This window comes from Callorhinchus milii, unplaced genomic scaffold (assembly GCF_018977255.1).
Source record: "Callorhinchus milii isolate IMCB2004 unplaced genomic scaffold, IMCB_Cmil_1.0 Scaffold2, whole genome shotgun sequence".
NCBI lineage: Eukaryota > Metazoa > Chordata > Chondrichthyes > Chimaeriformes > Callorhinchidae > Callorhinchus > Callorhinchus milii.
Window position 1 is genome coordinate 6,244,346 of NW_024704743.1, and position 27,647 is coordinate 6,271,992.

The 27,647-nt window shown below is 43.2% G+C and overlaps 1 protein-coding gene across 1 annotated transcript; it reads left to right on the forward strand.

Annotated features, from left to right (window-relative positions):
- Positions 1–10,830: 10,830 nt before the first annotated feature.
- Positions 10,831–26,163, forward strand: LOC103183643. The gene is given in 8 exon segments (XM_042332590.1): positions 10,831–11,018; positions 12,481–12,641; positions 15,445–15,648; positions 15,996–16,177; positions 20,202–20,335; positions 21,598–21,659; positions 22,185–24,293; positions 24,296–26,163. Coding segments are annotated over 8 exon segments (4,512 nt in total). The 3' UTR covers positions 25,768–26,163.
- Positions 26,164–27,647: the final 1,484 nt, after the last annotated feature.

Here is a 27,647-nt window from a genome sequence, read left to right on the forward strand (position 1 = left end):
ACCATATCAAATGCAAGGATTATTATTAAAATTTAAAATGTAGAGAAATGAAAGTGCTTTTCACATGGGGACAAAAAAATCCAGGAAGTGACTATTATTTAAATGGTAAGAAAATCTTCTGTACGGAAAATAAAAAAGGATCCAGGGATCCTGAGTGTTAATAAAATCAAGCTATCCCAACAGTGCTCGGTAGCAGTGAAGAAGGCAAACCAGATGCTCGGCTGTATTAAAAGGGCAATATGAGCCAAAATACTGGGGCAATTCAGCCATTTTATCAATCACTGGTGCGAAAGCACTTGGAATACTGCGTGCAGTTCTGGTCACGGCAATATAGGAAGGATATTGCAGCGATTGAGAGGTACAGAGGAGGGCAACCAAAATGATTGAGGGGATGGAGGGACTGGACGATGAGGAGCAATTAAATAACTGGACATGTTCACACTGGAAAAGAGAATGTTGAAGAGCGAATATGATTAAGGTCTTTAAGATTCTGAAGGAAATAGATAATGTAGACCACGATAAGCTGTTTTATCCTGTGCTGAACAGCAGAACCAGAGGGCATGGCCTGCGACTGAACCAATCTATGGAAACACTACTTGGGGGAGAGAGTAGAAAACTTATGGAACAGGCTCCTTAGGGAGACAGTGGAAGCAGAAAATGTCATTTGTTTCAAGAACAAATGAGATAGATTTCTGCTAGAAAATAATATCTTGGGATACAGTGTATAGTTAGGGACATGACATGTCAAGTGGCTGTCAGGATGGTGGAAGGCAAAGTAGATAGACCTTGTTCTTCTTTCGTCGTGCAAATTCTTATGTTCTTATGTTCTTATTATGTGCTCCAAACAACCTGCTGTCTAATACGTGGTGTTGGTTAATCCCATAGTAGAATATAGCTTGTCTACCCTATGGTGAATCGACCATAAATTAGCCATCATCCACATACAGTCTAAAAGACAGAAATTGTAAAACAAACTTTTGATGGGTTGAGCCCACTGTTATTAAGATTATTGACCTAAAGAAGGCCATTTTATCACACCTAATTATAACCCAGTCAGTGAGACATTGGACCTAGTCGACCGTGTTACAGCAATGTTTCTTTGTATTGTATTCTATGGGATTCAATGAACAGCGTCATCATGTGGACAAAATAGAGTTCAACACCAATATAATTCAAATGTACTGCAATTGTGAATGAATGTTTAACATAAAAAGAAGCAAGACAAGAGGGCATTAGTATCATCATTGTGAAGGGAAACAGAACAGGAAGCTTTCTTTTACAGAGAATAACTAACAGCTGGAATTAGTTAACAATAACAACAACAAAATTACACTTATCAAGCACCTTTCACGTCGGAAGGAGATCTCAAGGCAAGGGACAGTCAAGGGTTTGTACTTGAGATGGGAGTTCGAATCAAGAGTGGTGAGGGGAGGGGGTGGGATGGTGGCCGAAAGCACGATCAAAGAGGAAAGTGTTGAGACGAGGCTTGAAAGAAGCAACGGAGAGGATGAGGCAGAGGGATTCTGGATGGAGTTCCAGAGGGCATGGATAGAAGACCTGGAGATCCAACCACCAATGGGTTATGGAGCAGGTTTGTGCTGGCCAAGCAGAGGGAATGGACAGGTTGGTGTGGTGTTGATAGGTCGCAGAGATATGGAGGAGCTGGTTGATGGAGGGCTTTAAAAGTTAGGACGAGGATTTTAAAATTGAAACTCTGTGGGATGGGGAGCTGGTAGAGCTGGGAGAGGATGACAGTAATCAATTCACAGAGCTATGTATGAGACATAACATGAGCTGCAGAGTTCTGATTTTTTTTTGTAGCTTATGGAGGAAAGAGTTGGGAAGTTTGGCGAGCAGCAAGTTTGTGTCATTTAGCTTGAAAGTGATAAATGCATAAATGAGGATCTCGGCAGCCTGAAAGGAAAGGCAGTGGCGGAGATCGCAATGTTGCAGAGGTGGCGGAAGGCTGAGTGTATCTTTGCCTGGATGTGTGATTCAAAGGAGAGTTGGGAATCGATCAGGAAGCAAAGTTTCATAGTGGCTAAATATGGTGGGGATTGCAGCTGTCAAGGCTGATGCAATCAGCACCTGAAGTGAGAAGGCGCTGACAGGAGCCAAGCAGGAGGGCCTCAGACTTGTCAGTATTCAACTGCACAAAATTGGCTCTCTTCCAGGACTTGATGTTTGACAGACAATCCGTCAGACAGCAGTGGTCCTGGAGTCGAGGGTGGAGCCAGAGAAATAGAGTTGGGTGTCACCTGAATGCATGTGGAAATTAACACCATGCCAGCATCATCATCAATCACAGATGGCCAGAACGTCATCTGTAAATTTGGGACAAAGGGACTTTTTCATTTGTACCTTTTTATGGATACAAATGGGGAGCAAACTTGCCTGGTGGACAGAAAAATCTTCCTTAAACCACGAGAAGGGAGTTTGTTTTAGTGTTCTTGGCCAACAATTCCCCCAGAAAAATATTCCAGATCATTTATTATTGGAATCATTGTTAAACCAAAGTCCAATTTGCTTTGTGATGCAAGTGGATGTTCAAAGATCCCAAACCACGATCTGAAGTTCATACAGTGAATCTGGCAAGGATGGCGTAATAAATGTATGAAGCCTAGCATGAAAGAGAATATAGGCAGGGATTTGGATGAATTGGATGTGTGGAAAGTGGAGTTTGGGAAGTCTACCTGTGGTTCAGTTGAGATCAAATTTGTCGGGAGAGGTGTACGTATTCCCCATAAACTTCCTGGAAGTGGGAAGCAACGCAGGCAATCACAGCTTGGCCTTGTGAGGTGCCCTGTCTCGTTAGTGAGATAAATGGTCCTCCATTAACTAGCAACCACACAATAGGAAAGAGCTATTCAAGAGGTAGCGAGCAAACCAGTGGAATCTGGGCTGGTTTGCCTTCAGAAACCGAATTAGGCATCTTTGCCTCCTTTACCCTGGTATTGCAGGGTACTGGCTCAGGAAACGTGAAGTGTGTTCCCTGGAGAAAATAGGCACACGGAATCCTCATGTTGTTTGTCCATCAACAACAACAACTTGCATTTATATAGCGCCGTTCATGCGGAGTAGCATCCTGGAGCTTCTGCCATCAGGTACTGAGTCATTATGCATTCACGAGTCCAGCAGAATGCCAAGGTGCATCAACTGATTTGACTATGTACCCCTCAGTAGCCGAGCATAGTCCCCTCAGTTGTTTGGCTACTGGAGTCTGGCAACTGTTTGGCAACTGAGTGGTACATAGTCCCCTCAGTTGTTTAGCTACTGGAGTCCTGTAGCTCAGTGGTTAGAGCACTCGCTTTGCAAGCGAGAGACCTGAGTTCAATTCCAGGCAGAGGGCGAAACCTTGGGCAAGTTTCCTTACTCCACACAGAGCCTAATAATAATCCCTCCAAAATCAAAAACAATAATAAATTGGTCATTTTCAATCTACGACTGTTTGTGGGACATTGCTGTGCCAATTGGCTGCCGCGTTCGCCCACAAATATACAGTCAATTCACTTTACAGTGTGTTCTGTGAAGCGCTTTGGGACGTCCTCCCGACGTGAAAAGCGCGATATCAAATGCAAGGATTATTAATATTACTGTAAAGTGAATTGACCGTATATTTGTGGGTGAAACATGGCAGCCAATTGCGCACAGCAGTATCCCACAGACAGTCGTGAATTGAAAATGACCAGTTTATTATTGTTTTGTTTTTTGGAGGGATTATTATTATTATTAGGCGTGTGGAGTAAGGAAACTTGCCCAAGGTTTCGCCTCCTGCCTGGAATTGAACCCAGGGGTCTTCGCTTGCGAGACGAGAGCTCGAACCACTGAGCGACACGACTTGGAGGAATAGAGCAGTCACTAATTCCAAATTAATTCCAGTATGTGTCAGCTATTTCCTTATCAAACACTTGGTCTGGTTAAGCTCCACATGAGGAGTAAGACACACAGCAAGTGACAACTGTCTGTCTGACAACTGAGTATATTTACTGACTGTAGATTTAAACACGAAACGAGGAGCAAAGACTGAGGTGACTGTAGATGCAGAGGATTGTCAACAAGCAATTGCAATGAGTAACGTGTGCACTGAGACATGTCGTTGTTGTCACTGACCTGAATATACTGCAGATTTGTCGATTTGCTTTGAAAATCTTCAACAAACTTCTTCAGCCACCACTCGTTAACTACATTTTCTGCTGCGTCGTCATCTCGTAAATAATAATCAAGTCTAACGGCAGAAGCTGTTTTAATATAACTTCCCTCTAACTTCACTCCCCCCACAGACAAACCAATGAAACCACTACATTCTGTGCTATTCTGGACGGGATAAGTAAATTTAAAGCTCTCCACTAGACCAGCATCGTACTGTATACAGTCTAACATTACATTGGAGAAGCAGGAATCTCCTGCTTTGGCACAAAGACTGGAATAGTTATTCTTATCAACAACAAACCCTTTAACTTCCCCATCGAGCTGCAGAATCTCTTTAAATGCTGCCTCTGTGAGGACGCTGCCACCTTTAGCAACAGCGATGAAAGAAGCAAAGGTCCCCTCTGTGTAGAGCCTCGGCGCCGAGAAGGGCAGAGAATCATGAGTTGGAAAGTGTTTCATAATAAACTCTCTCTCAGACTTTGCCTGACCGGTCTGAAAACCTTTCTCTTTGACCGTGCCTTCAGCTCCCCTCTCGACTCTCTTCCCCTTCCTCGCTCCCTCCCTTCCCTCCCCTCACCCTGACCACTTCCCCCCTCCTCGCTCCCTCCCTTCCCTCCCCTCACCCTGACCATTTCCCCCCTCCTCGCTCCCTCCCTTCCCTCCCCTCACCATTTCCCCCCTGCTCGGGTCATGACCCAACTGTGCAGCGCCTTGGGACGTCCTCCTGACGTGAAAGGCGCTTTATAAATGGAATCTTGTTGTTGTTGTTGTTGTTGAACTGCTCCTCTATGTCATTCGCTTCATTTTGCTCAAAGAAATAAAACCCTGCACCGAGAGCTACAGAAATGATCAGAGGAATCACCAAAAACCACCATGGATATCGCCCAACGAGGGCTCCCAACTTCCCGAAAACTTTACAGAGAGGTTTCTCCAGACAGTCAGTGTGACACCGAGCCATGGTCTACACTGGGCAGTCAGCAGACTGAAGCTCTCTCGGATTAAAGCCAATACATTGATGTGTAAAATAACACCTGTACAGGAAGTGTGTCATTCGACTGAAGGCAGATCCCTGACTCTGTGCCTCCGGTTTGTGAACTAATGTTCAACTGAGACATCTTACCCGGTGAACATCACACCCTGTACAAATACAAGATTACTGATAATTATTATCCTTCCGTGGAAAAATCATATTGACTGTTGCTACACCAGACTACACTAAGCAAGAATAATAAACCAGGATGTCTTAACACAAGAAATTGAAAGATTTCACACACACAAAACACTCTTTATCACTCCAATACTTGATTGGCATCAGTTTTCACCAACTTTGTGCATTATCAGTCAGGCTTGCAATGTAAATATATCAGAATATGAAGTGGATTTACAATTGACGTGGAGTCCTGTAGCATGTTGGTCAGAGAACTCGCCTCGCAAGCCAGAGGACCTGGGTTCGATTCTTGGGCAGGTTCAAGCAAGTTTCCTTACTCTGCATGTGCCTGTTTTATCTTGCAGTAAGTAAGAACCTGGTTGTTGGTAGATATCTAGATTGTTTTTCCAGGCGTTTTTTCACCCAAAAAAATATACAGTCAATTCACTTCACAGTATATTCTGTGAAGTGCTTTGAGACATCTACAACAACAACGACACGATTACATTTGTATAGAGCCTTTCACGTCAGGAGGACGTCCCAAGGTGTTGGACGGTGTACAGCATTTCAGATCTGAGCTGGGGTCAGTGGGGAAGAAGGGAGGGGAGGGGAGGGGAAGGGAGGGTGGCTGATGGCATGGTCAAAGAGGAGGGTTTTGAGGCGGGACTTAAAGGAGGCTAAGGAGGGGGCGAGGCGGAGTGTTTGGGGGATGGAATTTCAGAGGTTGGGGGCAGAGTGGCTGAAGGCTCTCCCGCCGATGGTGGGGCGGGTGGGTCAGAGGACGTGGAGCAAGCCAGAGCCGGCTGAACGGAGGAAGCGGGCAGGTGGGTAGGGTGTTAAGAGATCATAGAGATGGGGTGGGGCGAGGACATGGAGGGCTTTGTACGTAAGGACATGAGCTGCAGAGTTCTGGATTATCTGCAGCCTGTGGAGGGAGGAGTTGGGAAGGCCGACATAGTCGAGCCTGGAGGTGATGGAAGACAAGGCAAGAGTTTCAGCGGCCTGAGGGGTGAGGTAGTGGCGGACTCGGGTGATGTTATGGAGGTGAGGGAAGGTAGAGCGGGTCATGGCTTGGATGTGGGGAAGAAAAGACAGTTGAGGGTCGAACAAGACACCTCGGTTCCTGACTGGCTGGTGAGTTGTAGTGTGCAACCATGGAGATTGATGTGACCAGAGCCTGAGGTGCTGAGGTGCTGGCTCGAGCCAATCAGGAGGGCCTCAGTCTTGTTCACAATCAACTGTAGGAAATTTGCCCTCATCCAGGACTTGATGTCCGACAGGCAGTCCGTCAGGACAGCAGTGGTCCTGGAGTTGAGGGTGGAGGCAGAAAGATAGAGTTGGGTGTCATCTGCATATATATGGAAGTTGACCTCATGTCTGCGGATGATGTCACCAAGGGGGAGCATGTAGATATTAAAGAGGAGAGGTCCAAGGACAGAGCACTGGGGGACGCCAGATGTGACAGTGCGGGGGCTGGAGGAGAAACTGTTAGAGGCAAAAAAGTGAGATGGTGAGAGAGATAGGAATCGAACCAGGCAAGGGCAGGTCCATGAAGATTAAGTAAAGAGGAGAGGCGGTATATAAGGATGGAGTGGTTGACAGTGTCGAAGGCGGCAGAGAGGTCAAGGAGGACAAGGAGGCAGAGGGAGCCCTGATCACAGATGTTCATAATATCATTAGTGACTTTGACCAGGGCTGTTTCCGTGCTATGGGCAGCTCGGAAGCCATATTGGAAGGGTTCAAAGAGGGAATGGCGAGAAAGAAAGGAGTGGAGCTGGGAAGCGACGACTCGTTCCAGGACCTTGGAGAGGAATGGGAGGTTAGAGATGAGGTGGTAGCTGGAGAGGAGGGATGGGTCCAGGGAAGGTTTTTTCAGGATGGGGGTGATGACGGCTGTTTTTAGGGGAGTGGGAACTGAATCGGTGGACAAGGAGAGGTTAATGACTTTGGACAGGAGAGAGGCCAGAAGTTGGAGCTGGGAGATGAGGAGAGAGGTGGGATGGGATTGAGGGTTTGAGTTTGCGAACAGTCGCGGTGAAGGAGGAGGGAGAGATAGGGTCGAAGAAGTATGGGGGGGGGGAATGGATGGGCCATCAAGTCCTGAATGAGAGATAATTTCCTCCAGTTGAATGTCGACATTGCCCACCTCTGCCACTACCTCTTCCCTCAGGTTGGCAAGACCCTCATCCACACTTTCGTGCAGTTGGCTGCCACAATTTTGCACCCAGAAAATATACAGTTGATTAACTTCACAGTATATTCTGTGAAGCACTTTGAGATGTCTAGAAGACGTGACAAGGCGCTTTATCAGATTCAAAGATTAGTTTTATTATCATTGTAATTATGTTCAAGGGCAACATTTGCAACCCAACAGCACCTGGTACCATTGATAGGGCGGTATAAAACCGATTTGCAAGTGTTGTTCAGCTCATAGGTGGAAATGTTTTTAATATGTAAGCTATTACAGGCAGGAGGCATTATAAGTTGAATGATCCAAATTAATTATTCCAAGAATTACATACTTCCTTATCGTCGTTGGTATTATGCTGATCATACATAGGTATTTGTGGAATAGTATAAAAGAAACCAGTTCATGCTTATGACAAAGACAGACAGCAAAATCAGAGATAGAATAGAATATGAGGTAAGAGCTTTAAAAACCAAATCAGTAATAACTTTATTCAGAATTTTTTCAAGGAGCTGGTTGATGGAAAATATTTGCATGGAGTAAGTTCCTTCATGGCAATTTTGCACTTTATTTCAAACATTATGTTAAACTTACACATGGAGCGTTTTGGATCGCTTTCTGTTGCTGTCATTGTGAATTTTATGTGTGAAGGGACTGTGTGTCTGCAATGTACTACCATCGTTTAGCTTAATACTTTCTTGCATTTTATCTTCATAAATTAAAATCACTTTTGGTTTTGTTTTTAAAAAGAAATGAAGCTTTGATGAAAACAGTAAAATGATATTGACATCTCAAAATACTATCTGGTTTGCAATGATCATTGATACAGTTTCATGTTTATTTTTCTTCATCTCAGAAGCCCAGCCAAAACTTTTATATTAATGTGAAAGGCTCAATGTAATGAAAATTGTGTTGTACTTCATTTGTTCATGAACTTTATTGACTTGATTTAAGATTATGTGCATGTTGTTCAGGAATCAATAGCAAATATGATTGCAAAAATAATTTGAGCTTTAGACATGAGTATAACTGTATTTGAATCTAAATTATGTTCCAAATTATATATATTTTTAAATGAACATGAATCCAAGTTAAGAGTTATTTTTACTCAGTATAGTGAGTTTCATAGAAACTGAGAATTTTACAACATACACTGGTTTATAATTGTAACATCTATTTCTAACAGAAGATTTTGCTTATGAGAATCCTTTAGAAACTTATTGGTGGCAGAGGTCACAGACAAGTAATTTGCATGATTTTTGAATGCAGCTGAAACTCCAGGCGTTTGAACGGTTAGTAGGTAAGAATCAACGGAACTTATTGTCTCGTAAAATAGGAGCCAAAGGAGTTAACTGCTGAACTCTTGGTGATTTAACACACACATGGTCTCTAATAGTGTGCAGCCAATTGCGCACAGCAGTGTCCCACAAACAGTTGTGGATTGAGTGACCAAATTATTATTGATTTTTTTCTTGAGGGATTATTATCAGGAGTGTGGAGTAAGGAAACTGGCCAAAGATTTCGCCCCACCAGGAATCGAACTTGCAAGACAACTGAGCACTCTCCAGGTTAAATGTACTCCCATTGGAGCTCCCACTGCCCGTCTCTATATGAAGTGTATGGCTGTGCTCTCCACCTACATATGTTGAGAGCTATGGTTCTGGTGGTGGGAATTGTTCAGATTTGTCCTGATGTTGTCGCTGCTTCTGTTAGTTCCCTGAACACCACCTCTCGATGTGAAGGGAAATGCCGCTCCCTGTTTATATTGAGGCATTGCGTCCTGACTGCCTTCAGCAACAGCGCTGGGAAATAAAGGACTGGACTGAGGCACATAGAGAATTCAGATTTTTTTGGTATAATGTTTATGCTGCAAAACATTCTGCAATGGCAAACTGTTGGGATGTGTGGGCTTTAAACAAATGCTTTCTCTCGCAGCATTGTCTGCATTCACACTGTGAATCTAGAAGATTTTACAGGAATATGGCACAGGTGTAAAAAATGTTGTGGCTTGTGAAAAGTGTTGCCTAAATATTGCTGTAATGATTGAACCGAGCTCAGCCTGGTATACTTACCCTAAAATATTTGATTCCTTTTTGTGTTATGATTCTCTTCATTAGTTTGCAATAGGTGTCAACAGCAAAAAATACAAAATGGATGAAAACAACGAAGAAATAGCTATTGTTGGAATTGGATGCAATTTTCCTGGAGGTAGGAATTTAAGATTTAACAATAATAAAAATGATGAAAAGAATGATGTTATGATGATAAATAATAAAACCACATGGAATCTAGCAGGAACTTTTAGCGTCTGTAAGAACATTCATTTTCAACTGGGGCAGTGATAAGAATGCTACAGTTAGTGAGAATGGGGTCCAATATGCCATAATTTCAACCCAGAGATTGGTTGTGGGTTAATTGAAACTTTCATTTGCGAATATTGAATTGTGAGATTCCTACAAATTTCACTAAGTTTGTTTTCTAAATTCCCAATAAAACCTGATATTGCAAATATCAAATTGTAAATTGTAAGTTTCTTCTGGTGTACTGACCGACAATTGGTCATTCACTTCATGGCTGTTTGTGGGACATTGCCTACAAAATATAGTTAGCACATTTCAAACAGTCACTACACATCACATTCTGTGAAGCACTTTGAGATGTCTCGACAATGGGATACAGCTCATTGTGTCTCTGGTGGCTCTGAAACAACAATCCATTTTGACAATTTGTGAATGGCAATATCCTGCAAACAACCATCAAGTGAATGATCAATTATTTTATCTGGGAATTGTTGACCAAGAAACCGGAAGAAACTCCAGTCTCTTTTTCGAATCGTGCCTTGGGATCCTTCCACCTGAGCAGGCAGACATTATCTCGGTTTAACGTCTCATCCAAAGCATGGCACCTCCCACAATGAAAACTCCTCCAGCATTGCATTTAGGTTGTGTCAGGCTCAGGTGGGGCTAACCCTATAGTTGAACAGCTGCTACCAGTTACTGTCCAGGCTCACAAAAGAAGAAGGAAAGCTTGCGCTCTCGCTTCTCCAGGAGCCGTATCTGGTGTAACAACAAGAACTTGCATTCATAAAGGGCTCTTATTATTATTATTTTCATAATATCTCAGAACGATTCCCAAAGATGCTAAACAAATGAGGGAAAGAAGGGGAGGTGACCATTGGTTTGGTCAAAGAGGTAGGATGTTAGGCAGGATTTGAAGACAGATAGAGAGGGGCCAGATAGAAGGGTAGAGTGAGGGAGTTCTGGAGCTACAAACCATTTACAAACCTCAGTGGTATCAATACACATTTACTAACATTATGACATACATTCCAGAATGATTTCTAAGAATGGAAGAGCTTTATTCTGTTGTCGTCTGTACAGGGGAAGGCATTGAAAACTTCTGGAAAGTTCTTCATGAGGGAAGAAACTGCGTTGTGGATATCCCACCAGATCGTTTTGATACACAATTCTGGCATGATCCCGATGACAACAAGCCTGGAAAAATGCGCACAAAGCGAGCGTCTCTCATTGAAGGGTAATGCACAGCATTCTTACAAACTACATCTTTTAAATTGATTCAGAATAGTAATATTTGTTGCTGCAAAACAAGTACTTTTTTGTGTGAGTGGATACTCTCATCCAAAACACCGCTGCCCACATCCTCACCTGCACCAAACTCCATAGCGTTCATTAACCCAGTCTCTCCTGGCTCTCAACGGATTGAGTTCAAGGTTCTCAATCTGAACTATAAATCCCTTCACACCCCCCTGGTTGCATTGGATGGCTGTTCTGTTGCCTCCCGCTCTATCCTGTCACAGAATACGACAGGAGACGTGGCAGGAAGCCATGACTACAACTATCAGTGGTATTAATAGAGGTCTCGGCCCTCCAATAGACTTCTGAGAAGCATCTGAGCATCCATACCCAATGTCCTCTGAGCGCCCACGCCAGCCACAGGATAGAGCCGGAGGCCTCTGCATTCCAACATGCCATCTTATAGGATGAGTTATCTGATCAATTTTACATTATAACTACTTCCAAGAATTTCTAGAACGCAATGTATAGAACGCGCTACCCCAAAGAGCTGTTGACGCTCAGTCCTTGAACATATTGAAGACTGAGATAGATATATTTCTTATTGCAAAAGGGATTAAGGGATATAGAAATAAGGCAGGATTAGGTTATTAGCTGGAATTACATTAGAAGATCAGCCATAATTGAATGGCGTGGCAGGCTCGAAGGGATGAATGGCCTACTCCTGCTCATACATATTATGCTATGCAACTTGTCTCATGTTTGTCACATGAGCAGAGAGCCCAGCAGGTGAGGAGGGAACTGAGGGAGTTGGAACAGAGTGAGAATTCTGTTAAGGAATTTGATGATAGTGGGAATTCTTCAGCAAGAGAGATACCAGAGAGCAAGAGTGAACTCTTTCACTCAGCAGAAGAGTGGAAAATCTATTGTGAGGTTGAGACAACCTTATATGTAAGCAAGCAAACAAGGCGATTTGCAATTAATCATAGGCTAGGTGTTGGGGAATAAAAAATCTGCTGACCAGTTGAAACTGGGTCTTTTAGTTTGAGTCCTATATAAAGGAGAAGACTTGTAAGTGTTTCACTTGAGCAGAAAGCCTAGCAGAATGAGGAAGGAACAGAGTGAGAATCTGTTAAGGAATTTGGTGCGAGTGGGAATTTGGTGTAAAGGGGTAAAGAGGTGCATAATTATGTAATATTCATATTAAAACAATATAAAACATGTCTGGGAATATGGCAGGGCAGCTGAGACTGGTTGCATTCATAATGTGTGCCATGTGGGAACTCCAGGATGCTTTGTGTGCCCTGGACTAAGAAGTGTTCTCTGACAGCTTGAGCTCAAGCTACATACAAAATGTTTAAATAAAATATTAAATGTTGAACCTCAGGCCCCTTAAAAAATAATAATGTTAATGCATCTATATATGCCTAACACAAACTTTCATATTTCTTTGCAATTAATAGGTTCAATTTATTTGATTATAAGTTGTTTGGCATAAATGAAACAGAAGCCAACTGCATGGATCCACAACACAAGCTTCTCTTGGAGTGCACGTACAAAGCGCTCGAAAATGCAGGGATGCCCAAGGAGGATCTCAGTGGGAGTAAAACAGGAGTTTTTATTGGTGAGTAGGTGCCCGCTGCCCAACATAATAGCCAATTTTGGAACCACATGTGATTTTGTCAGTTCATGAAATATTTATCATAATTCATCATCACCTAATTGCTGGGCCTCAATTAAAATGATGATGGGGACCACATTTGGTTGTTGGCCCAAGGGAGTTTGTGGGTTAACTTTATGATGGAATAGATTTTTGGTGAACTTGATGAGAATAACAATAATAATTGTTGTATTTGTATGTCGGGAGGAAATTGCAAAAAGCTTCACAAGATTTGTGAAGATTTATTGTAATGTGTTGTGACTGTATTTTATAGGCAAATGTGGCAGCCAATCTGCACACGGCAATGCCCTGGTGGACAAAGCTTTCAAAAAAGCTAATTGATTCTTAGGCTTTATAAACAGAGCTACAGAATATAAAAGCAAAGAGGTAATGATAACTTTTTAAAGCGTTAGTTAGACAATAAATAGAATATTGTGTTCAGTATTGGTCACATCATTTTAGGAAAGACATCAAGGGAATAAACAGAGTAGAGAGGAGAAATACCAGTATGATACTGGAGATGAATGGTTCGTTCTATGAGCAGAGACTGGAGGAACTGAGACTTTTCTGCTGGAACACAAAATGGTGTGGGGTGATCTGATCGAGGTATTTAAAATTCTGAGCAGTTTGATAAATAATAATAATAACCCTTGCATTCGATATAATGCTTTTCACATCTTCTAGACGTCTCAAAGCGCTTCACAGAATATACTGTAAGGTGAATTAACTGTATATTTGTGGGCAAAATATGGCAGCCGATTGTGCACAGCAATGTCCCACAATCAGTTGTGGATTGAGTGACCAAATTATTATTGGTTTGTTTTCTATGTATGGGTACGATCTAGTAGCCATCACTGAAACATGATTACAAGGAGATCAAGGGTGGGAGTTAAATATTCCAAAATCTTCCAAAATTCCTTGGATTCTGGAACAGTCCCCATGGGTTGGAAGATCGTAAATGTCACACTACTCTTTAAAAAAGGTGGAAAGGAAAAGATGGGACCTATAGGCCAGTTAGTCTAACATCAGGAAAAAATTTGGAATCATTGATTAAGGATGTGGTAGTGTGGTATTTAGAGGAGCACAATATAATTAGGCCAAGTCAAAAGGGCGAATCAGTGGATGTGGTCCATTTGGACTTCCAGAAGGCATTTGATAAGGTGCCGCTTAAAAGGTTAGTTCAAAAGATAGGGGCCCATGGAATTGGGGGGAGCATATTTATGTGGTTTGGAGAATGGTTAATGGGTAGGAAACAAAGAGTAGGAATAAATGGGTCTTTTTCAGATTGGTGGGATGTGACTAGTGGAGGTGCAGCAAGCAATTAGAATGGCTAACGATATGTTAGTATTCATTTTGAAAGGATTAGAGTATAAGAGCAGGGAAGTCTTGCTGCAACTGTATAGGGCCCTGGTGAGACCACACCTGAAATACTGTGTGTAGTTTTGGTCTCCTTATTTAAGGAAGGATGTACCAGGGATGAAGGGGATGAGTTATGAGGATAAGCTGACCAATTTGGGCCTATACTCTCTAGAATATAGAAGAATTAGAGGGAATCTTATAGAAACCTATAAGATCATCAAAGGGCATGATAGAGTAGATAGTGAGAGATTGTTTCCCCTGGTTGGAGAAACTAAAACCAGGGGTCACAACCTTAAAATCAGAGGCCAGCCCTTTCACACTGAGTTGAGGAAGAACTTCTTCACTCAAAGGGTGGTGAATATATGGAACTCGCTACCCCAAAGCCTGTTGACGCTCAGTCCTTGAACATATTCAAGACTGAGATAGATATGTTTCTTATTGCAAAAGGGATTAAGGGATATGGGGATAAGGCAGGGTCAGGTTAGCTGAGTTAGATTAGAAGATCTGCCATGATTGAATGGCGGGACAGGCTCGAAAGGCCAAATGATCTACTACTGCTCCTACATGTTATGTTTTCTTAAGGGATTATTATCCCCAGAAATGTGATCTGCCAATCGGCTAACAACTGGGTTCCTATTTGCTGCTTGGTAAACAGGCGTGTGGAGTAAGGAAACTTACCCAACATTTTGTCTTGACGAGAATAGAACCCAGTTCTCTCGCTTGCAAGGCGGGTGCTCCAACCACTGAGATACAGGACTCCACAGTGGGATGATAGTGTGAGAGATTATAGGGATTAAGGGTGGGTTTTTGAGGAGGGGTGTGAATACAGCGCTTTTAAGGGAGTGGAACAGAGCCTGAGGAGAGAGACTGGTTAACAGTATCGGCGAGCAGTTTGGAGAGGTGGGGGAGTTGAGTGACCAGCAGCTGGGTGGAGAGGGGCTCAAGGCAGCAGGTGGGGAACTTCATCCGGATGATTGATAGTCAATAGGGAGAAATCATTAAAAAAATAATCCTTGCATTTGATATAGCGCCTTATCATGTCGTTGAGACATCTCAAAGCGTCAATATAAGATATTAAATGAGCAAATGGGGAATTGAGGAGAAAGTTTTTTGAGTTGTTAGGAACTGATACAATTCTGCCCATAGCACAATCCATATTGGCCTTCAAGAGGAAATTAGACAAATATCTTAAAAAGTCAGTTGCAAAGTTATGGGGGAAGCGCAGGCAAATGGGACTGAAAGGATTGCTCTTGAGGGAGCCGGCACAGACACAATGGCCTTCTTTTGTGCCATAAATGTAAATGATTCTACTCTTCTATTCACTAATACATCTCACTCAATATTGTCTCAGAATAGACTAAAGTTATCACTCCAAAAGAACAGTTTCAGTGTCTTTCCTTTTCTTTAGGGCTCATGAATCGAGACTTTGAAGCGATAATGAATAATTCAGCCAACAGAATCAGCCATTATAATGGCACTGGTACAGCAATGAGCATAGCTGCAAATAGGATTTCGTTCACCTTCAACTTTACTGGACCATCACTGGCTATAGACACAGCGTGCTCTTCATCTCTGGTCGCTCTACACTACGCTTCTCAGGCCATCAAACAAGGTACCAGAAACCACCTTTGTGGTTGCATCAATACATTGTACACACATCATGAAGCACAGTTTACAGCATCATGGGAGGTAACTGGTAGGGACAGGTAAATACAGCCACCTACAGAGGGTAACCGGAAGGTAATTGTTTTTATATAAAGCTTCAGCACCTCAAATTATAGGTGAGTTATCTCTATGCTAATGTGACAAATGTACAAACAGCAGAAGAAAGCCATGCCTCTATCGTATTGCAGAAATCATTATCTTATAATAATCCATATTAACGCTCTAAAGCACTGTTATTTAGCTGGCACTGTTTATGTAGAGTCACTGGTTAAAATTCCCACCTTGCTCTTTCAGGTGACTGTGAGATGGCTGTTTGTGGAGGAGTGAGCTGCATCATTGAACCACGTGTCAATGTAGCACTCAGTAAAGCAAAGATGATCTCTCCAGATGGAATGTGCAAACCATTTTCTAAGAAAGCTAACGGGTATGGGAGAGGAGAAGGATGTGGAATTCTTCTGTTGAAACCACTGGCAAAGGTAGAATATTTCTAAAAGAATTTATACAGGAAGTCCCATAAGTACAGTTGAATGCTGATTATCCATATTTCCACTTATGTGCATCAGATTTTGATGTGGAAGTGGATAAGGGACTGTGGCAGAAATCCAGTTGCATGTGTAAGGTGGCGAGGGGCATAATTTAGTTTCTCTGCAGAGCTGCATGTGTGAAACCAGGTTCAAATTACAATTTATAGATTATCCTCTCTACTGCATGAATTTATTGCTCTAGGTTTCCTACAGAACCATTGTCATTTTTTTTACAAAATATATTAATTTATTTGTTATATTTGCACTTATCTCAGGCAGTATGAAACCTATTACAGAAAAGATGCCAAATGTTATTATCCCGTTACTGGATGCACCAGACCCGGCCCCTTGTGGTGGGACAGGGGCCTCTGTACACTCCACTTTGGTGGAGGAACCAAGGCTTTGTTGCCTCAGGGTGCTACCGCCCTTTGCAGGGTGCAGATACAAATGTGGTCTTATACTCATCTCCCTATCCCCTATCCCTCCCCTCTTATTTGCAACGCTCATTTTAAGACAGTCAGGAATCGCCCCTGTGTGCACTACATGAGGGTATTCGCACACACCCTGATAAGGTACACTTGCTGATTTCAAATGCCCCCCCGATGTGCACCATACGCACACGTTTTCCCAAACACACAAACCCATACACATATAATATATACCAGTCCCCTGTCACTGCAGTGTCCCTGTTGGGGTTCTGTTTCCTTTCTCTACGGGCAGCAGTTACACTGGTGGTCTAGTCTGGGCTCCTTTTACAGGATGGTGACCCTTTACCTCACTCCCTGCCGTTCTCCCCTTCATGGGAGGGGGCAGACAGACATATACATTTACATTACATTTTCGAGAAACTCTGTTACATCTCGAGAGTCCCTCTGTATATTTATATGGTTACACACACGTTTATTCAGTGTTGGGTGTGCTCGTGGGTTACCCGATGAGCGTGCCCGATGTCTCCCTCTCACTGGTAGGGTTCCTGGCACGTGGGGATGTGATGCCAACATGAGCACGGTTCTGGCTGGGGACATGCCCCATCTGGCCTTTGCCGTGGTTGAGCTGAGCTTCAGTGTGTCCCTCAGGCCCTAATCTGAGGATGCCCAATCCTGAGGCAGGCCCTCTCCATCCCCTCGTTCCACTGGAAGATCACCAAATTTCGGGAATGCCAAAGGGCCTCTTTCACTGAGTTGATGATCCTCCAGGTGTACTTGATGTAGTTGTTTATGGTACATTCCTTCACCGCACATATGTTGTGCACATGTTTTTCGGGATGCTCCCTTTAAAACAGTCGGGAGTCACCCCTGTGTACCCCACCTCCATTGCGCGCCCGCAAACACCCCGATAAGGCACACTTGCCGTTTTCGGAAGGTGCCCTGAGGTGCACTATACAAGCACGTGTTTACTGTACATACATTTTCAGGACATTCTCTGATTACATCTCGAGCGTCCTTCTGTACCCTTACTTCAGTCAGTTTTGGGTGCACTTGTGGGCTACCCAGCGGGTGTGTCCTGTGTTGTTTGTGCCGGAGCAGCTCCTCCCAGGGTTAGGCCCCATCTGGCCTTTGCCATGGTTGAGCCAGACTTCAACTTCTCCCTCACTGACCCCTCATTTTGCCAAAAGAACATCTGGTTTCAGGACAGCCAAAGGGCCTTCTTTATCGAGTCTATGATCCTCCAGGCACACTCACTGTTAGTTTCGCAGTAAGTGTTCAGGAAGAGGCCGTACAACACCAAGTGCCGTGACAGTGGGTCCCCAGGGATGAACTGCAAGAGTCTCCTTTCCATCTTTTTCAAAACCGTCTTTGAGAAACAACACTCCAGGAAGAGGTGGTCCATGGTTCCTGGCCTCTGCAGCCAACCCGAGGGCAACTTGCTGACTGGCCCAGACCTTGACCAAGCATGAAAGCTCTGAGGGGTGGGGCTCCTTTTTTTGCCAGCCAGGCCATGTCAGGATTGTTGTTGGTCAGGGCCAGAGACAAGGCATTTTGCAGCTGGCTGTCCCCTCAGGGTACCTCCCAATTCGGTCGGTCCTCTCCCCGAGGTGGTTCGGCATGCTCCAACTGTGTGGAACGTTTCGAGGCAGTTCTGCCAGACCCACCCTTCTTAGCACGGGTTACAGGAAGAAACCCATCATGTAACGGCATTTGTGCCATCGTAGCAGGGTTCCAGGAACAGCCTCGGGAAGTTACACACAAAGGTGGCCATGAAGATCAGGGCTATGTTGGGGACCCCTTTTCCCCCACCCTTCCGGGGTTTTGTGCAGAGTGTCTCTGCGGACATGATCCACCTCAGACCCACCCCCCCCAAATCAGATGGAAGACCTGTCTAGTGATTGCAGTGGCGTTGTTTTTGGTCAAAGGCCAGACCTGGATCACGTACAGTAACATCGAGAGGGCCTCACACTTTATCACCAGATTTTTTTCCGGTGATGGACAGTGAACTCAGGCGCCACATCACCAATTTCTTCCTGGCTACACCTAGACTCTCCTCCCAGCTTTTTTGGCACTCCCCGGCAGCCTCAATCGAGATGCCGAGGCTTTGATGCAGTCTGGCTTCACTGCAAATGGTATGTGACTGCATTCTTTCCAGTCTCCAAAATACATCACCTCGCTCTTCTGGCAGTTGACCTTTGCTTCTGAGACTTGCTCAAAACAGTTGCAAATGCCTAGCAGTCTCGAGGCCAATTCTTAGTCTGTGCAAAAGATGGCGACATCATCCATTTCCAGGGAGAACTTGGCTTGTTCGCTGTGGCTGCCTGGGTTGGTGACTACTCTGATGCTCTCGTCCCTCCTGATGGCCTGAGCAAAGGATTTGATGCAGCAGACAATCCCGGTGGAGGATAGGGGACAGACCTGCCTTACTCCAGACCTGATGGCGAACGGCTCAGTCTCATATCCTTTCACCATTACTGCGCTGCCGATACCTGAATTGCCCAATTAGAGTTCACAGTTCGATTATTCAATTGTATTCCTGAACTCGTCCATCCAATCACTTTTCAAACACAGGATGCACTTCCAGGTTATCATGCCTTGACCCTACAGGAATTTGGGGGCTAATAGCAATAGGAAGATATTGGCTTCCTTTGGTGGTCTAAACATTCTTTAATTCTATTCATTCATTGCTTTAATAGGCATTGAAAGACAACAACAAGATTACATTTGTATAGTGCCTTTCATGTTGGGAGGATGTCCCAAGGCGCTGGGCAGCATTTCAGGCCTGAGCTGGTGTCAGGGAGAGGGAGGGGAGAGGAAGGGGGTGACCGATGGCATGGTCAAAGAGGAGGGTTTTGAAGCGGGACTTCAATGAGGCAAAGGAGGGGGCAAGGCGGAGTGATTAGTGGATGGAATTCCAGCGGTTGGGGGTAGAGTGGCTGAAGGCTTTCTCGCCAATGGTGGAGCGGGTGGGTCGGGGGAGTTGGAGCAGGCTGGAGCGGGCTGAGCGGAGGGTAGTGGGCGGGTTGGTAGGGGGTTAGGAGGTTGCAGAGGTAGGGTGGGGTGAGGCCATGGAGGAATTTGTAGGTGATAACATCTGGGGTGTATTAGTGCACAGTGCTATCAATCAAGATGACAGATCAGTCATACCTATCACCAGACCCTCACAAACGCATTACAAAATTTCAATTGTTATTCATTCAGTCAATAGCAAAACAAAAACAAGCAGCATTATATGGAACCATTCACACGGGAATGAATCTAAGAGCACTTAAAGGAAATTTTAAGACGGGGTACTCTTCGGAGTGCCAAACAGAAGAACATATTTTGAAATATGTCAAAATAATACCAGAACAAAGAAGAAATTATTGTTAAAATGTTGAATATTTTATGCTAATGGCTGGATTATTTGAACAAAATAAGTTTCAAGTTTATAGGACTGAGCAGGGCAAAGGGGATTAGAGTGCATAGGTCCAGTAAGGAACCCACATACAATGGCTTCCTTTTGTGCTGAAACATTCGGTAATTCTATTCTTTCATCCAATTAATAGGCACTGAAAGACGATGATCACATCTGGGGTGTCCTAGTGTACAGTGCTATCAATCAAGATGGAAGATCAGTTACACCTATCACCAGACCCTCACAAACACAGCAGGAAGAACTGTTGAAATGGATTTACCACAGGTATGTTGATCCATCCCAGATACAGTACATGGAGGCTCATGGAACTGGAACTCCAGCTGGTGATCCTACAGAAGCCGGCAGCATATCACACATTGTTGGTCAGTCCAGGACATCAAACCCTGATCCGCTCATCATAGGCTCTGTCAAAGGGAATGTTGGTCACACAGAGTCAGCTGCAGGAGCCGCAGGTTTAATCAAAGTTCTCCTGATGATGCATCATGGCAAAATTGTACCATCCCTCCACTACACTGAGGAGGATTCAAGCATCAATGCAAAGGCTTTGAATCTACGTGTTCCAACTAGTGTGGAAAACTGGGAAAAGCGTGGGGAGATGGGTAGGATGGCAGGAGTCAATTCATTTGGGTTTGGGGGAACAAATGCTCACGCAGTGGTGAGACAGTACAAGCAGCTTGCCCGGCTCAACTGTGCACAGAAACCACTGGAGATATTTGTCCTTTCAGCTGCCTCCCAGAAATCAATTCAAATGATGATAAAAGACACAAGTCACCAAATAAATCAAAGTGATGATACCGCTTTCCATAGTCTGGCATATACATCTGCTTGTAGAAGAAGCCACGCAAGTTATAGATACAGAAAAGCCTTTGTAGTTTCTTCCCTCAATCACCTACAGCAGCAGCTTAAATCAGCCACAGTTACTGATGTTGCTCGGATAAAGACAAGTCCAAAGATCGTATTTGTGTTCTGTGGCAACGGTGTTGCCTATAGAGGGATGTGTAAACTGCTTGTACACACAGAGCCAGTGTTCAGGACACAGATTGAAGAGATAGAAAAAATTCTCCAACTACACACACCCATCAATCTAATAGATTTAATTGAAAATGACTATGATGACTTCACAAAACCCGAGATAGCACAGCCATTGCTCTTTGCTGTTCAGGTGGCAATGGTTTCTCTTTTGGGGTTTTGGGGAATCCAGGCTAACCTTATGATTGGACATTCTGTTGGCGAGGTTGCTGCAGCACATTGTGCTGGGACACTGTCCTTGCACGATGCTGTAAAGGTGATTTACTACAGAAGTGTATTGCAGTCAACAGTAACGGGAGGCAGAATGCTGGCTGTTAGCAATTTGCCTGTGTCAAATGTGTCAGACAGACTTGTTCCATATTCGGGGAGACTCTGTATTGCTGCATTCAACAGTCCCTCCTCTTGCACAGTGTCAGGTGATGCCGGTGCAGTGGACAAACTGTATACAGAGTTATCCACCGCATTTGGTGACAAAAATATATTCCTTCGCATTTTAGATGTTCCAGCAGCTTATCACAGTCACTTGATGGAGCCAATCATACAGCAGGTAGAAGAGAAAGTAGGTAACTTACATGAACAAGAAGCACGCTCAAAGATTATCTCCACAGTTACAGGTCAGGTGGCTTCAGGAGATGACTTTCTCACAGGCAAATATTGGGCCCGGAACATTCGAGATCCTGTTGCCTTTGAAAAAGGGATAAGAGCTGCTGCTGCAGAGGCTGAAGACGCAGTATTTGTAGAAATAGGTCCAAGACGGGCCTTGCAAAGATACATCACAGAAATCCTAGGCAATCAAACTCGAGTTTTTCCTGCAGTTCAGCCAGACAGAGATTATGAAACTCATCTATTGGTTCTATCAAAACTCTTTGAGCTCGGGTACAATCCCAACTGGCAAAATGTCTATGTTGGTCGTGAAACTCTTCCCACTGTTTATCCTTCTTATGTGTTTGATCACACAAAGCAGGAATTAAACTTTGAAGAACTTAGGCAAGATAATGACAAGGTAGTTTCTTCCCATCACCCCCTACTCTCTAGTGTAAGCAAGGACGGCAAGAATATAACTTCACCTTGTCAACATTGACAGTACCTTATGTAGCTGAACACAAAAACAATGGAGTGCCCATACTTCCCGGTGCCTTTCATGTAGAACTTGGTGTGGCTTCCGTCCTGGCAAGTATTGAACCAAAGATACCACTCACTTTGTGCCGGATCAGCGCAAAGTTTCTGAATCCTTGTATAATCCACCAGAACTCAGTTGAGCTCAAAGTGCACCTCAACAGAGAAGATAAACTGATCAAATTTAGTGTTTTATCAACTTCTGGCATTTATGCCACAGGGGAGGTACTACAGGTCACTGAGTGTGTAACTGATGAAAGTAATATCTCGGTTGAGCAAATTTTCCAAAGATGCAAATCGAAAGCAAAGCCAGAGGACATCTATAAAGAACTCTCTTCTTTAGGCTTTCAGTATGGATCAGTTTTTAGGCAACTTGGGGATATCTTCTATGGAGAGAATTTGAAGGAAGCTATAACATGCATTAGAGTACCAGAAGAGCTCATGTCACAGATTCATCAATACTCCTTTCACCCAATCATTTTAGACTATTTTCTACAAATGGCTGCTGTTGTAACAATGATGTCTGCAGTCTCCACCATAGGATTCCCCACATCTGTAGGGAGCTTGGTTATTCATCGCCCTTTACAACAAGAAATGCTGATGTATCTGAGGATCAGTAAAATCACTCCAGATTATCTAGAGGTCTGTGGGGGCTTCACAGATACAAAGGGCATAATCATTGCCGAACTGAAAAATATCAGAACCACATTTCTAACCGTGAACAATGGAGGAGGAATCAATGATTTGTTCTATGAAAGTATCTGGGTAGAAATTCCTCACCTTCAAGAGGGCAAAAATCTTGCTTCTGGCCCAAGATCACTCGTGTTTGGTGATAACTATGGAGTGGCTGAAAGCCTCAAGAAATTCCTGCACAGTCAGTCCACATATATTCCTTACCAGGAATATGACAATTTCACTGGTACAGAAGTTGTGGATCTTCTGAGAAAGTACAATGCCCACAACCTGAATAGCTATGAGGAGGTGTTCTTCCTGTGGGGGACTGTAAACCTGACTGACCAGACCAGCACAGCAGTGGTGCAGGAGGTCAGTAGCTGCTGTGAGATTTATCGTCAGATCATTCAGTTAGTTCGAGGGAAAAATGGCACAAAATCTGTTAGAGTAATAACATACAGGACATCTGAAAAAACAGTGGATCAAATTACTCCAGGGTTTGCCCTGTGGGGTATGACGAGATCATGCAATGCAGAAATTCCAGAGGTTTTATTTCAGATCATTGATGTCAGCTCTATCAGTGATGCAGATATGGCAGCATTAGCTAATGTAATAGTCTTGTCTGATGGGGTGACCCACCCTGAGGTAATGATCAGCCAGGGAATGTTGCATGCTTCCACGATCACACGAACATCCCTTATAATCTCAGACAATACCAATGGTGGGACTTCTTATTCTGGTTTTGGAAATGTCCTTTTCCAGATCATGGATCCTTACAATGTTGTGGATTTGCATGCCAAACCTCAAGAGAACAAAATGAGTGCACCCACAAAACAAAGTGTACACATTGAATTGGATGCAATTTGCATGCATTCAGCGGATTACTTCCCAGTTAGTGTCTCTGATCTAAACTATGGGAAGACGTTGTACTGGAGCAAAAGTGTGTTTGGTGGGCACAATCTCGTGGCTCTGGACTTTAGTGGTACAGTCACTGCTGTTGGCAGTGATGTGAAGAGTTGTAAAGTGGGAGATCATATTGTTGCATGTTACCCGGTTCCTGCAGCTTCAAATGTCAGCCTTCCTGCTGTTGTTTGTTTCAAAAGCAAGAAAGTACCATTGCTGAAGGAGATCCCTTGTGTGTCATACTTCACAATAGCATGGGAAATATTCCATAATCTCTTACCAAAACCCAAACATCAGAAACGCTTGGTAATTGTTTCCATGATACCTGATTCGTGTTTGAGTAAAGTCTTGTCTCTGACAGCCAGGGAGTCTGGCTGGAGAGTTCAGGTTTATCCACACTCCAATGACCTTGTACAGATTCCAGTTCACTGTGATGCTTTGGTTTTATTGCCACCTTTTGAAAAAACCTCTATTTCAAAATATGTCAATGGTTCTTCTGCTCGGATATTGTTGTTCTCCTGGACAACAAGCAGATGCTTGATATTTCCCAAGACATTCTCCAAAATGAAAAGGACAATGTCTGTATTCATGTTCTGCAGTTAGCCAGTATATTTCAAAAGGGCTATCTCATGAAATCTGCAAATCGTATCTATAAATGGATGAGAACAATGTATTTAGGGACGAAACGTTTTGATCTATCAAAAATGATCTTCCAGCAAAGAATATCAGACATGGTTGAGTGCAGGAATGAGTCGTACTTTACATGCAGAGATGTCTCCATTGCAGTTCTGAAGAGCACCACCAAGACTAGGATGTCAGAGATTCCAATGCACTGCAGACAAAAGCAGCTCTTTAAAAGTGATGCTGTGTATATAGTTGCTGGAGGACTTACCGGTCTTGGCTTTGAAACTGTGAAATTCATTGCCAACCATGGCGGTGGCTATATTCTTGTTCTTTCAAGGAGCTCTCCATCGAAGGAGAAGCAGGAGGAATTTAGCAAACTACAGAATGAAATTGGGACAAGGATCATTTGCGTGGCCTGTGACATCTCAGCTCTGTCAAATGTCGAGAAAGCAATCAGTAATTTTCTTCACTCCTTCCCAAAGGTTTCTGTTAAAGGAGTGTTTCACAGTGCTGTGGTCTTACATGATTCACTCCTTCGAGATCTAAATAAATCATTGTTTGATAAGGTTCTTGTTCCCAAAATTGCTGGGGTCTTGAATCTTCACTATGCAACACAAGGCCTCCAGCTGGAGTACTTTGTGTGCTTTTCCTCAGTTGCTTCATTCTTTGGATCATCTCTACAGGCTAACTATTCTGCAGCAAACTCATTTCTTGATTACTTTGTCCACTTTAGGCGATACCATGGGCTTGTGGGGCAATCTGTGAACTGGGGAGCACTGAATCTCGGGCTGCTGCTCAATAAAGACAACATTCAGAAATTTCTGGAGTTGAAAGGGATTTTGACAATAGAAATTTCTGAAATCATTAAAAGCTTTGAACGTTGTTTGACCCTGAACAATCCACAACAAGTAATCTGTAAATTTGATTTCTCAAATATATATGTTAATATCTCCCAAAACCCATCAAGCAAGAGACGTTTCCATTCAATTGTGCAGGAAGAGATCAGCAAAGGAAATGTCAAAGTGGTGGTCAGTGATTCATCAATACCTCCTGAACAGTATATAATAACCTTGTTGTCTGAAGTGAGCAACACAGATCCTACAGACTTTACCAAAGAATCTACTCTCTCCAGTTTTGGCATTGATTCCATGATAGGAATGACCATACAGAATCGGATTCACCAGGAAAAGAATGTCAGTGTGCCACTAGTAACATTTCTTGATCCAAAATCAACAGTGTCCACTCTGGTATCACTGTTTGAAAAGGAAAGTTTCCAAGTTCCTTCTGGGGAAACATCTATGCCATTGAACAAGTCTTTCGAGGAAGTTCCTGATGAGTTTACTCAGTTGTAAATAATGCATAAATAATACAGCATTTTACAGCACTTCCTCAAGTCAAATCAAGATTATATTCCCCATTCGCTGGAGAATGATATTTGATAATCCTGTCTCATTCAGAATAGATAAACTTTTCTGCCGCTTTCATACAGATTTTAATTTTGTAGAGTTCAAAATCCTCATCCTCGCATTCAAAGCCCTCCATGGCCTTGCACCTCCCTAGCTCTGTGACCTGCTAACCCGACACGGCCTACGTTCAGCAGTCTAGGAGCATAGGAGCAGAAGTAAGCCATTCAGCCCCCTGGGCCTGTTACGCCATTCTATAAGATCACGGCTGATCTGAATCTCTACTCCAATTAACTTGCCCATATCCCTTAATACAATTCTAATAATAATCTTCACGTTTTCTTGACGTCTCAAAGCGCTTCACAGAATAGACTGTAAAATGAGTTGACTGTATATTTCTGGGTGAAACACGGCAGCCAATTTCGCACAGCAGTGTCCCACAATCAGTCGTGGATTGAAATGACCAGTTTATTATTGTTTTTTTTGAGGGATTATTATCAGGCTTGTGGAGTAAGGAAAGTTGCCCAAGGTTTCACCCCGCCGGGAATCAAACCCAGGTCTCTCGCTTGCAAAGCGAGTGCTCTAACCACTGAGCTACAGGACTACACTTACTTAATAAACATCTATCCACCTCCATCCACCAGATTTCCACTACCTTTCAATGAAAAATTGCCTCCTGATTCTACTCCCAATTAGCTTAGCTTTAATTTGAAGATTATGCCCCTTGCTCTGGACTCTGGCCTACTCTATGACCCCGTCCTACCCGCCCCATCATCGGCAGTCAAGCCTTCTGCCTTTCTGCTCCCATGCTTTTGGAACTCCATCCCACATTCCCAATGCCTTGCCCCCTCCCTTGGCTCCTTCAAAATCCATCTAAAGAACCGCAACTTCTGGCACCTTCCAGCACCCACCTTCCCTACCCTTGACGCCTTCTGACCCCAGACTTCAGCTTGGGTGCAAACCCCTGACTGTCCAGCACTTTGGGACATATCCTGACATGAATTGTGCTACACAACTGTAATTTGTTGTTTGCAGTTATTGTGACTTCACTTCATTGTAAAGTCAAAAAGTATAAGTATTATCGTTTCCAATAATGAATATTCTCTGACATTTTTATGAATTGATTGATATGACTGGTGTTGGAATCAGGAATGTTGGAAAAATAATTGGAAAATACAAATTAGTTGTTTGTCTCATTTGTATCTCTCAGTGGAGGTGTTTTGTCTAATTATCTGTGCTATCTGGATATGATTGTAGAATTTCATCTAAATATAGATGCAGAATTTGAAAGGAGTGCAGCAGCAGAGGAGGAAATGTGGTATAAATGAGGATAGACAAATATTTTGGTGATTTTCCTTTACAGAAAATATGCATTTGAGTCATTGGGGAAAATTCACATTGTAATTTGCTAAAAGCTGCACTGTATTAATTTGTTAATATCATTATGAATGTTTTTTTAATCAACCTGAAGCATTATACGAACAACACAAAGACTTATACAAAGACACTTGAAATGTAACTGAGTTCCAGGAATCTTTTAGCATTTTCTTTTTATGAATTTTCCTTTTTAAATAATGAACTTGAGATCAATGTTCACTGTATTAATGGATCACATTTTTGACATGTATTACTGAGTTTTATTCTTTTGAAAATAATCTGTATTACTGTATGCACATTATCTTTTACTAAATTTAACAATTATGAAACATGTTGATGTTATTTTGATTTAAAAATAATTTTCAAAGCATTGTTGGAATCTTATAGTCATAATTTGTAAATAAATTTACAACATGAAAAATATTAAAACAAATGCTGCAGATGAAATCCTC